This window comes from Lycorma delicatula, chromosome 6, assembly GCF_047948215.1.
Source record: "Lycorma delicatula isolate Av1 chromosome 6, ASM4794821v1, whole genome shotgun sequence".
In the NCBI taxonomy this organism is placed as follows: Eukaryota; Metazoa; Arthropoda; class Insecta; order Hemiptera; family Fulgoridae; genus Lycorma; species Lycorma delicatula.
In genome coordinates this window covers 142,534,232-142,550,284 of record NC_134460.1, presented here as the reverse complement: position 1 = coordinate 142,550,284, position 16,053 = coordinate 142,534,232, and the positions used below count along the sequence as shown (strand labels likewise).

The window sequence follows — 16,053 nt, the reverse complement described above, 5'->3', positions numbered from 1 at the left end:
GCCTTTTTGTATGGACATTTTGAATAGCGCTGTTAATAGGACTGCAAAATTCAGTGGTCGCCTAAGAGTCCAGACATAACAGCTACTTCTTCGGACCAAAATAAAAGACAAACCTCCCATTTATGACTAAGTAATGTTGATGAGCTGATATATGCTATCAGAGATTGTTTTTACAACTTGATTCTTCAACATGAAAGAGAACTTCTAAATATACTTGGAGAATAATAAAACAATGTGCCGATAATGTTGAAGAACTTCAGATGAAGTTAAAGTTAAGTTTTATTAGTAAAAATATTAAATAAACTACAGATAAACAATTCATATTTATATGAAAAGGGTATTTGTGGCCATAGTGTAACAATCTTTGCGTACTGAATGCAAATTAAACAGCTCAATAATTAACGTGTGCTGATCTACGATTTCAACAAAAGTTGTTTATCAAAACAACCACATCGATTAAAACTTTTGGAAGAAAAATTTTTAAGTATTTATGTAATCTAAAATACTTTGTAGCTCCGAATATTAGTAATATTTATTATTTCAAATAAACCCTTTTGATCAATTTACATAATCCGTAAAGGTAAATAATTATAACTTTTAACAATTATTTATTAATTATCCATCGAAAATTATTATATCTTGATTTCTCAGGAGATAAGCGTTCTAAATACACTTGCTATTTCTGAGTGTATTATCCACGGTACAAATTTATTTTCGATAGTGGTAACACTGCTTGTGTACATTTTGTCGGATTAATTGCAGGACGGATTATAAGAAGTTTAAAAAATTGTTTTCAATTTTGTTAGTATGACAATTAGGTGATTGGATTTTGTGTTTGTCGTTAGAGAATGATAATTTGGGTTACTTTCGGATTTGAATTTCACTGTACTGACTTTTGATAACTACAAATAATGATATCAAATGAAGGATCAAATTCGAATGGATTATGCTGCTGTGAATATGTTGATATAAACAACAGAAGAAATCATATTCTAGGTTGTTGTTGTGCTTGTGATGAATTTGATTACTGTGTGGAAAGGCAAGTAATAATGCCAATTTATATGATTTTAATATTTCTTTTTAGAGGAATTTATTGGTTAGTTTTTCTTGTAATTGTTCATGATGGTTTATTAAAGTGTGTTTTTGAAATGTTTTTTTTTATCTGTTGCCTACACTTATCAAACTGGTTATTTACTTTTGTTTTGTGGCAAAATCTAACTGAAGCATTTTTCTTTTTTTGTCGTTTTTTTTCAGCAGACGCCCTATTGTGGTTGGCAGTTTTGAGGAATGTTAGTTGAAAAAAGTAACACAGTTTTAATAGTAAAATAAATATCCCTGAAAGAACTGTAATAAACTTATTAGAAATTTTATATATATATATATATATATATATATATATATATATATATATGACAGGATAGAATAATTATTATTTGTTAACTATATCATTTTACGAATTATAATTGTACTGATTTTGTTACAGTTCATCAGTTTTCTCATTAACCCTACAAGTGCCCATTAAGAACAATGTGTGTTGCCAGCTCAAATTTATCTGTTTTTCGGCCTTCTGATTATTTCTTTATACATTGTTGTTTATAGGAGCACTGAAAGATATAAGATATAAAATTATTCAGAAAGATTTCATCTTTCATGCTGGAAGGCTTCAATTGGAATTGCCATCAGCTCTTTGGTTATGCTTATTTAGATGTTTTCAACAGTATTATGTTAATGTCCTTTCAAGTGGGTTTTGATTCTGGGGAATAAAAAAAAGCCACATGGACTAAGACCAAGTGAATAGGGAGCTGAGGAACCACTGGAATCCCTTGAAGCTTGTTGATGGAGATGGTTGTGCGACAGAGGGTACCGTCATGGTGGAGCATCAGTGTGTTCAAAATGTCCAGTCTGACACAAAGTACCCTTTTATTGAGCCTTAACAGTTTGTTTTTGGGACACAAATTCTGTGTGAATAATCCTCCTACTGTCAAAACAACAAATCATCATGGTCTCTGGAAAAAGGGCATACAACCTGAGTGCCCTTCTTCCCTCAAATGCTTTATTTAATATGAAAACTGTTGCCCAATTTTGAGTTGCCAAAACATAATTGTTGAAAACATAACTATATGGATTTGATGTAGTTTAGCCATGTATATTTTTCTTAGTAGAAATACAAATGATATTCCAGAATTTAATAAATATCTTAATAATACACTACTTTTGTGTAGTATTATTTTATTTTATAAGTCCACTTTAACATATCTATGGACTCAGATGTCTGACTCATGTACATGAGTTTAATATGGACTCCTTATCAATAATTTTTACACAAATTAGTGTATTAATGTGCATTAGTTGAAATTTTCGTTTTGTGTGGGCCTGCTGTTTAGTGTTTTGTGTAAGTTTAAAAAGATTTTTTTTCTTCAATTAATTCTATTCAGTAGTATAATATTTTTCAATATTTGATTTACAAGATCAGGCAGGATGTAATGGCAATAAGAAAATCTATGGAAGGAGATAAGGGAGGGCTATTCTTACCAACAGTGGAGAGTTAATAACTTTCAAACACTTTATAAACTTAAGTGTATAATATTATACTCAATGACAGAAGTGTTCATTATATAACATTTGATCTTTTTTTAATTAATCTTAAGATTTTTAATTGTAGATAACAACCAATATTGCTTGTAGAAAAGTATCATCCAGCAATTAATTAATTTGTATCATATAATACAATTAATAAGAAATTTGCGTTTAATAATTGGAATTAAGAAATTACAATCAAGAAAATTAACCCCTCCAAGGTATAGTGAGGGTCGAATCTCACCCAAGCCAAATACTTTTCTGTGCTACTTTCACCAAAATTATTACATTGTCGAGTGGTCTCAGTTATTTCTTGAGTCAGTCTTCCTACAGCTGCTATGTCTTCCATAGCTCATAGGTACTTTGCTTGCTCACACAATTCTTGCTTTACTAGACCATTGTCTTGTGGCTGGGTCGAATGCGACCCAACCATACCATTTAAGAGATTTGTTTGTCATTATTTTTACCACTCTTATATTAATTTGCTCTTGAACTATGTATATGAGATTCATGGTATGGAACCTTTCAGTTGAATTTTGAAGCACTTCCGCCTATCCATTCGCTCTGAAATTTTGCATACAGGTTTGCCTGATAACCCATTTTAGCAACACTTTCAAGTTACTGAGTGCCTCTAAGTTCATGAAGACTTCAGCTCCTGTTTAAAAATTCATATGGTCAGAGGTTTTAGATCGATCTAACAGAGTTATAATTACGTGATTTAAGAAAAAGTATAAAAACATTTTGATTGTATTTAAAATTATGTTCCAAAATTCTTCAGTCATTTGACTGGTTTGATGCAGTTCTCCAAGATTTGTCAAGATGATATTGAGTCCTCATATGTCAGATTGAAATTAAAATAGAGGCTCCAAGATTTAAATCAGGGTTAAAATAAGTTCATCCTGGAAGTTGTAAATCATTGGCAAAATCATTTTGGGTATTCTTTCTAAAGCTACAAATCTGAAGCAAACACAAAGTGTAATTGAGTGTTAGTGTCATGCCTACATACATGGCAACTTTGGAACCCATCTGTGGCTTACTCAATCACTTACCATCTCTGTTTCCTGATAATTATCTTCCAATAGTCTTTAATGCTTCCTTGTCCTTCTTTCCATTATTTGATATCTCTTGGATATCTCATGTATTAAAATTTACATGTCTTTTATATAAAACAAACAAATTAGTACACTAAAATATGAAATTAACATATTGTAAGCACTTACTAACAGTTAATTACTAGACATTAAATATTACAATTTTATACTAGTGTTAAACAGTAATGATGCACATAAAAAAATAATATATAATTGTGAACCAAAAAATGCAAACTCTATTATTTTTTTTTTCTGCTCTTTTGTTCTAGGCTAATTACTTGTAAAGTTATTCCAACTCATCTTTTAACACGGACAGCAGCAGTCATGTTGGATCGTATACGTGTCCCTTGGAGAGGTGGTGCTAAACAAATAACACTAGATGCAATATTACCCATAATACTTTTACCATCTCTTGGATATATTGCTGCTCATGGATTTGGAATGAGTGTGATTATTTTTACCAGTCTGCCATCATATTTATTATTTATGCATTATTTCTTTATGAAATCATCTTCACCTACAAAATTTTTTGCTGTTTGGTCCTTGACATCATTAAGTCTCATAGTTGGTGTTTTTGAACTGATTGCTGTTGAAATGTTAGAAATAAGGCATGATGAAAACATTATATTTATTTTACTAACTATTGCAACATGTGTTTGTGTATGCAAAACAAGAATGAGTGCTGAATTATCCCATTTTAGAAGTGATATGAAACTTAGTAATGAGTTTCAAGGAAAGGAATATGATATGAATTGTCCAGTTTGTCGTAAAAGCGTTCCTCCACGAACATTTCATTGTCGTATTTGTCATGTTTGTGTTGTGAAACGTGATCTACATTGTGCATGGTAAGCTATTCGTTAAATTAATAATAAAATATATTTCAGCAAATATCTTTTGCTGTTTGGCCCTTGACATTAAGTCTCATAGTTGGTGTTTTTGAACTGATTGCTGTTGAAATGTTAGAAGTAAGACATGATAAAAACATTACATTTATTTTACTAACTGTCACATGTGCATGCTAAACAAAATGAGTGCTGAATTATCCCATTTTAGAAGTGATATGAAACTTAGTAATGATTATATTATACATAAGACCAGATAGCTCTAAGTGTAGCCCTTTTTAAATTTTTAATAAGTGTATTAAAAATGGTTAGAAAAGGTTCTAAGGTGGATGTATAATGAGAATATACTGCATATTGTTAAATGCAATTGTTAAAACCATAATAATGGACTGTGAACTGTGTACTGTACATTACAGAATTGCTAAACTATTAAGTACATGAATAATGATTGCACTATTATAATTAAAGTATTCTGATTATTAAATTATATAAATATATTTTTTTATTATAATACGGTAATTACTGTTAATGAAGAGAAGCTATTTTCATAAGCCATCTTGCTATATTATTATGTTTTATTGTATGTTATGTCTTCATTATTGTCTGAAGAGATATTACAATTTATAAAATTAATCTTTATTCTAAATTGGGTAATTTAAAATTTATGGGTTATTTTAAGGAAAAGATAAATTAATATTTAATATTATGTTAACAACTATGTGTATAACTAATTTATAAACAGTTTCTTTGAAAAACTTACCAGAAATCAAAGCTGACAACTCTTACAGACCAAGTAAGGATTAATGCAAATCAATGACCAACAATAAGTAGTAATACAAAAAATGAAAAATATCTTCATTAGTGCATCTATAGACCATGTATAGAGGCATTAAGTTTTTTTATTTAAAAAGCTTTCCATGACATCTGAAAAAATCTTACAATGAAACCATTAAAGGAGTGTCCTATTAAAAAAAAGAAATCATCAAAATCAGTCCATGTGGTTAAGAGTAACCATTAAGAGTAAGGCTCTTAACAGATTTTAAAAATATATATATATATATATATTTTAAATCTGTTAAAAAATCTTTGATTAACATTTTCCTTCTTATTCTGAAAATACTAAATTAAAAGTATTTAATATTCATGTTTTACAATGTAATGAAATCTGTAAGTATGTCAGTTAATTAATGCTGGTGTTTAAAGTTTTATCATTTTGGTTTAAATTATGAATGATATTTTTTTTATATTAATACTCTTGTTGACCCTCCGGGCTGGTCTAGTGGTTAACTTGTTGAAAATTACTTATTTAACAGATGATTTTCAAGGTTCTGAGGTTCAAATCCTAGTGAATGTTTGTAGCGTTTATGTAGATTTGAATACTAAGCGGTGGATACCGTTGTATTTGGTGGTTGGTAATTTAATTAATCATATATCTCAAAAATGGTCGACCTGATTCTGTATAAGACTACACCTCATTGGGTGTTTGCTTATTGTTCACTAATTGAACAGATTGCAACATTCACATTAGGAATAATAAATATTCTTGTCTCATCAAGGTGATTGAAACACCTTTTAAAATAGTTACTTCTCATTTCCCCCTCAGCAGGACTTAATGCTACTCATTTTAAACGAAGTGAAATTTGTGCTCTCCAAGGGTCATAACATAATCTGATATGTTGAGATTTCAAAAGTCAGCATTTACTCTTATCTCAAAATAGTTAGGAATTAATTGATCATATTACTGTTTGGAATATGTAGATATGAATCCTGCAGACCATTGTATGATTATGAATCTCATAATGTGCTTATTTTTAATGTTCATTTTACACTAAAAAGTAGTCACATATTCTTTAAAACTTATATGAAATGAGACAACAGAATTGTTTTCATGCAAACAATATTAATCATTTGATGAATTTTAAAATAATATTAATTAAAAACAAAAAAAAAAACTTAATTTTCTGCAACTTTGTTTAATGTATATAAATTGATGTGCTCAAATAATTTTCATTAACACCTTCTAAATTGTGATTTATTAGGATCTTTATATATACTTATTTAAATAGTATTTAATCAGTTATGCATTTTGTGATACTGCTCTCATCAAAATTTTAGCATAATTCCCCTTGACCATGATAAGCTAGTGATTATTTATTTGAAAAGCAAAAGGGGCATTTATTGGCAATAACATACAATTTTCAATGCTGCTCCTGAACTTATTTATATAATTTGGACTATATTAATCATATTAGACAATATTTGAAACAAAAATTCAGCAGAATCCATTTTATTAGTTTTTATTGATCCGTAATTGTTAAGATTATTTTAAATTGTTAATTTAGTGATTTTTGAAACCTTTCTGCCATTGTTTGCAACCCTATAGCATATAAACAACATTATTTCCTAAACACCTCATGCTATTTTCTAAAGAGTGCAGACTTTATGAAACTAACTTGTAGGTGTGCAGACGATATGTTATTTATCAGTTTTGACAATGTACTACATTTTTTAAGTGAATATTGTTTTCTTTTTATTATTATGTATAGGCTTGATTGTTGCATTGGTGATAGCAATCATAAATGGTATTTATCAACTCTCCTAGCTACAATATCTCTCCTTTTATTGTGTTCCAATTTAATTTTGACTACTGCTTGTCATCCATTTGTTGTATGGGGGAGCATTATGTTACCGGATGATTGTACTGACATCTACTTCGATATTGTGTAAGTCATTTATTTTTTTAAGTATGTTTCTAAATTATTATTTTTATTACTTTCAGATATTTATTTGTAGCTGTTAAAATTGTTTGGCTTGTAGAATATTTTAGTTTATATATAACTTTACTTCCTGGATGTATTTTTCAGCTTTATCTTTTCTTGTTTAGCCTTCGACTTTGCTATATAACAGATTGCAAACAAAGCCTGCTATTTACTCTGTAAGGTGCTAGGGGAGGGGGAGTTCAGATATGAAAGAGATATTTAATAGCTATAATTTTTCTCATGAGTACAAGAAAATGTTATGATATTTTCTATTATTTTTATTTTAGACAGTATAATCTCCTAATTACTGGTAGTGTTGAGGAAACTTCATGATCCTAGCAATATATAGATTAAAAATAAATGATGACCAATCCTTATAGTGTTGATGACCTCATTTGAATACAATTTCTTCCCTTCAAAGAGTTATTTAAGTAGGCCAAACAGATGATAACTCAATAGGTACTAGATTTATGCTGTACTAAAAATAGTGTGAGCATTGTCCTCAGCAAAAAAATAGAACTATTGTTCATTGTTTTTTGACAAAGTAGAGGCACACTATATCATGTGAATACCTTATAAATTACCTTAACTTGACCTTGCATTTTGTCACTTAGGAGGTTGTCACAAAATGGGTTATCTTGTTCAGCAATAGCTAAACAGTGATTTTTTTCCATTTAGTTTGAATGTTATACTTAAGTTGAAGAACCAGAGTGGGAACTGAATATGTCACGAATGGTTACTAATTCAGTCAAAACTTCAAAATTCAAACATCATGAAATTTCAAAAATAATTATAACAGTGAAGCTCTGGTTTTCTCTCATTTTTTTGTCACTTCTTCAGTTAAATCATCCATTATTCCAATAGCATGCTGCTACATCTACATCCTTCATTATGAATGTTTGATCATCTTTCTCAAAATGTCATCATTCTATTACGTTAGCATCACTAATAATATTCGGCTCATAACACTCATAAAGAGATTTATATCAACAACTAAAGCAAACAGCGGACATTTGATTGAATAACTGAGGTATGCAAGCACCATAATGTTATATAGGTGGTAAACCTTGCTTTAAAAACATTAGCCTTTAGTTTTGTAGTCTAAGCTTTTCTAATAATCATACTATAGATATTAACTCTTAATGATTACTATATTCCAAGTGCATTTGCCATAATTGCATATTTTAATACATCTTTTACTGGAATTTTTCTGCATTCTTAATCTTGGCTACTTGCAGAATTTTTAAGAAAGGTTTTTTCCTGTATCTAATAGTTTACATTTAAGAACTTATTCATTAGGATCAGATGTTATGACTTTTCATTCCAGTCAACCATTCTGTGAATGGTTGCAGTAATAAGGTCTCATTGTGAGCTTTTCAATGATATTCATAAGTGGTACTTATGAATATTGTTTTTTTTTTAAATATAGTTTTTTTAATGAAATATACTGATTTATTAATAATTGTTAACCACTGATTAATAACAAATAATTCAATAATAACAATTAAAAAAAAATGAAAACAGAGTTATTACTGAAATAAAATTTTATGTACTTTTCATTTTAATAAAATGTGTATATGTAATTTAATAGGCGTACAAGGAAGTAATGTGGTGTCCACATCAGATGTTTTTACAAATTGTCCACAAAATATATATACTAATATTAATAGTTTTCAAGTCATTTTTTTCCAGTAAAATCATTTTATTTCAGTATAATTAATTGCAATTATAAATCAAATTTTGATGACAAAACCATTTTTGTCATTTTTAACATGAAGTTAAAAAACAGAAACAAAGCTGTTTTCTTCATCTGTTTATGCTTATGTCTTTAGTTTTTCAGTACTGCTTTTGTTTTTTATGAATATCATTGAAAAGCTCTCAATGAGACCTTATTACTACAATTAAGAAAAAGTAAAAAATCCAGATTGTTTTGGATTTGGTCCAGCAGTCAAAAGGGGAGGTGCACAACTAGATGTAAGAGATAAAAATATATACAGTGGTCAAATTACAGCGGAGTGTAGAGAATAAGAAGCATCAGTTTTTTGTTTTTTAAATCATAAAACTGAGTTGTAAACTGATCTTAGTTTGGAAATTACTTCAGACTCTATATTTAGTCTCTATTTCAGACCAATATAGTCTATATTTATAGTCTCTATATTTCAGACCTCCTATTTATTAGTGTTTCTAACTGTAAAAATTCATGATACCTACCTAAATTTTCTGATCCATTGTAATGATTGAATATTCTGAAGTCTCATCCTCATCTTCAGATAATTTGCTTTTTCTTATTCAATTGTGGGATCAACAATTCTTTTGGAGATACATTAAGCTTTTAAGTTTCATATTGAAGCAATCTGATTTCTCAGACAGAAAGCAGTAGTTAATCAACATTTTTAAATCAAAACTATTTTAAAAGTTTGCTGAATTTTCTCTCATGTGAACATAAGTTGATGTTGATCAAAGTCCTAAATGAGAACAAGGATCATCAGAGGACACCTTTTCGTTATCTGCTTTAACCATTCATTGTAATAAACTTGTATCATTAGCGCTGTTGGGATACGTATAATTCTTTCACACACTTTTTTGACCAACATTTTTATCAAAAAGTAGGTGCTTGATTTATGTGAGAAAATTTATTTTACATAGGTTTATAATGAAACTAAAAACTAAAACCTGAAAATCATTAAGAAAATTGTATTTGATTGAATATTTTTTTAAAAATATTGCTTAAAAATTCAAGTGCGTGAATTACATTTCACATTTCAGAATTGCTGACCTGTATTTTGATTTAGGTTTTTTTTAGATTTAATTTTTGTATGTTTCTGAAATGAAATCACTTTACAAAAAGCTGATTATAATTTTAATTAAGGAAATTTTGTTTAAAACAGCCTTTGTGAATTAAAAATTTATTTGAATGCTAGTAAACTGAAAGTGTTTTTTTTTTTTTTTATTACAGGTATGCAGTATGTTTTGTCACAGCTATTTACTGTCTAATGTGTATGTTATTTTTAATAGCTCTGTTATTACATGAGTTATGGTTAATATCTCTTGGCCTTACTGGTCATGAGTGGAGATATTTAGAAAGTAAACCTTGTTGTGGTCTTTTAGCTACTAGACCATATAGTGAAGGATTCTTTAAAAATTGGGTTCGTTATTGCAGAGGTAAGGTTTTTGTGCTTTTTTTTTAATTTTATGATTTTAAAGTAATTTTAAGTTAAAAATAAATGGGATTTTAATATTTATTTACATTTACGCAAATGAAACATGCATAACATTATTTTCCACATAATCACCTCCTCCTTCTTTGCACCATTCTATCTTCTTAAGAGTTAGTTGCTTTCATTAATTGTCATTATTAATTTCTTAAGAACGTTTTGTGCTAGTATAAGTTTATTAAAGTGATGAATCTGTTCTATCAGTATATACTATGTTCGCCATCAGTATATCTGTAAATAGTTCTCAGTGTGGATTTCTGTCAGTTGGCATGGAATCCATTGAGCAGAGACTTTTTAAAAGATTGACATAAGCATGGCTGATTGAAAATGCCAGGCCATGGCTTATATTCACCTAATTTACTGCTTCATTTTTAATTTGGTTATAATTTATAATTTATTTACAATTTATTTACGAAAATAAATTATAACCAAATTAAAATTATTTATATAACTTACTTGATGGTTGAATGCTTATCTTTTCATTATTAATCATATAGAAAACTCTTTCTATATTGCTGGTGCATTCTATAAATATTTCACTCTCTAATGCTGCTTGCTTCCCAGTGAACAATGGAGCACTAATTTTAATCTGACAGATGTGTTTGTCAATTTCAACCAACTGTGAAAGGACACAAGTAACAGTGAAGCAATACCCTACAAGTAACAGTAGAGTAAAACCTTAACATTTCACTAAAACCTTTTTAGTGAAAGGTTTTACATTGTATTGAATTTAATTTTGTACACACTTATGATGTATTGTCTACTGTCCTTTGGAACCTAAGGTGTTATGTTACAACAGAAATCAAATAAATAAATAATACTGCTGCCCAAGAGGAAAAAAATTTTTCCTTATTAAATATTTAAAAAAAAATTAAATTATTAAATAATATTTAATTAATTTTTTCCATTTTGACCCCTTAATTTTGACAATATCTAATATCAACCAATGAAAACACAAAATCTTTATTTGAAATTATTTTTTTAAATTAAAAATTAAGAGAAAGAATGTAAATTATAAAATATTTTATTATTTCAAAATATTGCTTCCACCTTATTATATAAATATATTTTTACCACTATTATTTATATAACAAACTTTTCTAATTGGTATTAAATGATTGTCTTATTCATTACAAGTTTATTACAGCTGTTTATTTCCTTTACAGGTGTAAAACCAGTACATTCAACTCAAATGATATGAATATATTAGAAAATAAATTATATTACTTCAGTAATTTCTAATAGAAAATGCACAATTATGAGAATGGGCCATTGCAATTTATGGAATAGGTATAACAGTTGTGTAATTGGTATTTTAAAAAATATATATACTGCGCAGCATGATATTTGTTATTAAATGCATGCAAATGATTTTATTTACTGAAGCTGGTTCTTGAAATTTTCTTTTTATGAGTGTAAGTTTTTCCTTAATTTATTCAAGTCTGTAAAATGTGTGGTCACTGAAATGTTTTATTTTAAAACAACTTAAAAGATGTACATGCATTTGAAAAAATTCATTGTATAATAGAAAAAACTTCTTTGAACCTTTAAGAGTATATCATTTAAAAATGAGATATTAGAAATATTTGCAACAAAAATTCATGTATATTAAGCAAGATAAAGATGAATATGATGTGATGATTTTAGAGGAGATATAAAGGTGGAGATACTCCTCCTTTGTGAGGAGTATGATATATGATTTTGCTCATTGTTTTGTAAAGAGTTGATGTTGATATGTGCTTAAGTTATCATATAATTTAAAATAAATTAATTTCTACAATGAAAAAGTAATTAATAGGTAAATTTAAGAGGAAAGAATTTAGAGGTAAATTTAAAAAATAAAACTTAAAATAAAAGCATATTAGTTAGTAATAAAAGAAGAAAACCATTATTTACAATAAATCTATACTACCATGAACAAATAATAAATCTAACTATCCATGAACAAATAAAGTAAATATATCAAATATTAAATTGCTTTAGATAAAAAAAATTTAGCCAGATTTGTGATAAGAACTCACATTATGCATTAATTAAAACAAAAAAAAAAAATAAAGAAACTAAGGCTTGGCTTGTTGATGTGCCTTGGAATTATTTGAAATTTAGACTTAAATTTAGGTAATACACAGTAACCTTGTAAATTACATTACCATTTTGTATTTAATCATCTGATTCAAGTTCAGGTGTATAGTCTGGAATTATCTCTAAAACCTTGTCTCTCCATAATCTTATTCTTTTTTCTTCTTCACGAGTTTTGTACATTTTCAGAGGTAGTTGTTTCAATCTGTTGAAGTAATTTTTCAACAAGTTTCTGAAAAATGAATTTTTTAATACCTGAACATTATTTGTTATTGGTATTATTACAATCTTAATTTATGTATAAATCCGAAAGTACATATTTACTGATGTTTAACTAAAACTCAAGAATTGCTGGACCATTCTGGGTAGTATGTTTACTAATATCTTTATTTATATTTTAAGGTGGTTTCATGCTTAAATTTATCCAAATAACTTCATTATTGCATAAGCAGTCAGGGTGTTAAATAAAATGTGATTGCTCAGTGACTCAGTATATAATAAATGACACTGTAAAAATACAACTTGCTCTCTGTTAAGTATTCCTGTTAAAAAATGTGAATTTTGAGTTTGAATAAAACATTTGTAAGAGATAGGTACATTGTTCTGAAGCCTGAAATTTAGAAAAATTTTAGTTTTTATTTATAAAAATCAGTTGTTCCCAAGATATTGGGTATTAAATAAAAAGTTTTATTGCAATTGTCGATTAGTGATTTAATTTTTATAGTAATACTATCTGTTTACTCAACATATCTAGTAAAAGATACATGTAAATAATTGTTAATTGCGATTTAAATAAAACTAAATCATAAAGGTTTTTTCCTGAAAAAAAACCTGTTTTATTTTATTTAAAAAAATCTGTTTTATTTTAATTCATACCCAACACCTTCATTTATGCTTGTTTTGACACAAGGTTATACAAAGAATTATGTGTTTTAATAAAACTCACAATTTTAATTTGTACCCAGCATCTCCATTTATGTTTGTTTTAGTACAAGGTTATATATAGACAAAGTTCACTTGATTTCATAAATTGACAAATTACCTATTTTATCTAGCTACAAATAGATTTTTGTGATTGATTCACTTGAAGTATTTCCTGTGGGCCCCTCCCTTTGATGAAATGTAGATTTTATTATCGACTCATTCAGGATGCACTTTATAAAAAAAATAGTAATTGGACAAAAAATTATAATCCCCTTTTGGTAAAACCTTTTTATTTATAAGGAATCTGTTTTAGCTAAAAATTGAAAGTATTGAAAATTTAAAAAAATTGTAATAAAAATTATAATAAATTTTTGTTAGCTCACAAACTTTAATTTAGGGTGTAAGAATTGAAACAACATTGGAAATAATTTGCATACAAAATTTTTTTTTAGAATTGACTAATGAGATAAGTAAATAAGTTCTAGCTTCAGAGGAACACTGGGTAGTTAAGCTTGTAAATAGATTTTTAATGGAATACCAGTTTAATAATTGGTCAGATTTCTGGGTTAAAATGTTGAAACAAGGGAAAAATTAGGGAGTAGGAAAATTTTTAAAAAGATGCTTAATCACATTATAAAGCTTGGGCTACTTTTTCATTACTCACTTTTCAACTGTTGTCACCTTACTCTATCCATAAAAGGAAAAATAGTTTTTTTGAGTTTCAGAGTTCTCCTATGCTAATTAATGCAATTTGTAATTAATTCACTCTTAGAATATGACTCATTCTCATCTTACATAGAAGAATTTTAAGTAACATAGTTTTTAAAATTAATCTTCATTCTACAAGCCCTTTCATACAGGAAAAAGTTAAATATTTTGGTAGGCAGACTTAAGCCTTAATAACGTGTTTAGACTCATTAAATTCCAAATTTTATTTTAATCTTAGCTCACAGAAAAAAATTGTTTAAAGGTTGAACAGCAACCAGACGGGTCATTACTACTGGAACTTTATTACTAAAATAATTTCATTGTATGCAACAAACAGAAAATAAAATGGGATTTTAAATGAACTCTTAAGAAAAAAATTATCCTGAGTTGACTTTAAAACCAGAGTCGGAAAGTAACAAATTTATGAGAACACAAATAAAAAATAATAATTTCAGAAATTCTTTCAATTTAAAACTTATTTAAAAAAGTTTTATTTAATTTCTATTTAAGGCACAGTGCTGAGTTTGTGAACTGTTATGCAGAAGTTATCCAAGAGTATATTGAAAAACATCTCCAAATGACATGAGAAATTCATGTATAACCAGTGTCTCCCAATCATAAAGGACAAAGAAGCACTTTATGGCAACTTTCCTGTACTAATGACTTCTGTGGTTTAAATAAACTATCTATCACCTTTTTATAAAAACTTGCTAGCATACCGTATATAACTACATCTAAATAGGCTTCTATTTAATTTTAATCATACACATTGAAAAAAAATTAGTCTGGAGCTTTGTTATATATTAACTATTATTTTGGATATTATCTAATGTTCAAAAACTTTCACACACTATATGTATACATTCAGATGAATGTTGAATTATGAAAAGTGGCAAATTAGGTTAGAGATTAATGAATTAGATTCTACTGAAATTTCATTAATTAATGAATGTTATAAATACCTGTTATAGTGATTGATGGCATATTCAATTCTCTTTTCATACTCGATGCGTTGCTTATTAGTAAATATTTTCCATTTATTGAATGTTTTTTCAGATAGTTTTGCATCATAAAAATCTTCTGCTACTTGTAATTTTTGTACAGCTTCACTATAAAACTATAACGTTTAATTGTTAATTATGTGTTTATTAATAAACTTAAAGGTTGTATTAAAATTTCAGATTTTCATAATATAGAGTTCTTTTAAATTAACTTTTTTAGATTCACAGAGCAGCCCTTATTTGAAAAATTATCTTAAATGAGTTTAAATGTTGCAGTTTATCTAATATGATTTTTTATTTGTTTTTTTTTTTTTTTATATAGACACACCATTATCCGCACTCTATTATTTATGACAAATTATAATTGGTTATAATAGATAGGTTTATTCCAGTTAATCCAAACCAATCTTTAGTGATGCTAAGAGTATCAAAGTAAACTAATACTGTATATTATATTATGATAAACTTGCCAAAGATAATAATATTAGCTTACCTGATAATAAAGTAAAAATCTCTGTGTATAACATATGAGGGTGTCATTCAGATAAAATCAGGATTCTGCTACACAAACTGAGGAATTTCTGAGTAGGTGGTATTATTGCCAATTGCGCAACGAATTATAATCTGATTTCTCACCAACAAAGCTATCAAATTCTGGCACAGTTCGGAGATGCTACCCTGTCAAAAACTCAGATGTTTAATCAAGCCAAAAAATTTCAAAATGGCCATGATACAGTGGAGAATGAAAATCACTGTAATCATCCGCAGACCAGCATCAATGATAGCAACATTCAGGCTGTTTGTGAACTTGTAGAACATGACTGCTGCATAACCATCGCTGAAATTGCATCAGAGAT

The 16,053-nt window shown here is 27.9% G+C and overlaps 2 protein-coding genes across 2 annotated transcripts in view; one reads left to right on the top strand and one right to left on the bottom strand.

Moving 5' to 3' along the window:
• Nucleotides 1–747: 747 nt before the first annotated feature.
• Nucleotides 748–13,406, top strand: GABPI (zinc finger DHHC-type palmitoyltransferase GABPI). Its single transcript, XM_075368687.1, has 5 exons — nucleotides 748–1,039; nucleotides 3,938–4,513; nucleotides 7,057–7,233; nucleotides 10,226–10,431; nucleotides 11,651–13,406. Exons 1-5 carry the CDS (start codon nucleotides 912–914, stop codon nucleotides 11,683–11,685), a joined length of 1,122 nt encoding a protein of 373 aa, XP_075224802.1. The 5' UTR covers nucleotides 748–911; the 3' UTR covers nucleotides 11,686–13,406.
• LOC142326952 (uncharacterized) overlaps nucleotides 12,336–16,053 on the bottom strand; it is a 26,563-nt gene continuing 22,845 nt past the window's right edge. Inside the window, exons 5-6 of the mRNA XM_075369683.1 lie at nucleotides 15,158–15,312; nucleotides 12,336–12,795 (exon numbers count right to left, since the gene is read on the bottom strand). Of these exons, the coding sequence (XP_075225798.1) occupies nucleotides 12,645–12,795; nucleotides 15,158–15,312 (306 nt within the window). The 3' untranslated portion in view covers nucleotides 12,336–12,644. The remainder of the gene's footprint in view (nucleotides 12,796–15,157; nucleotides 15,313–16,053) is intronic.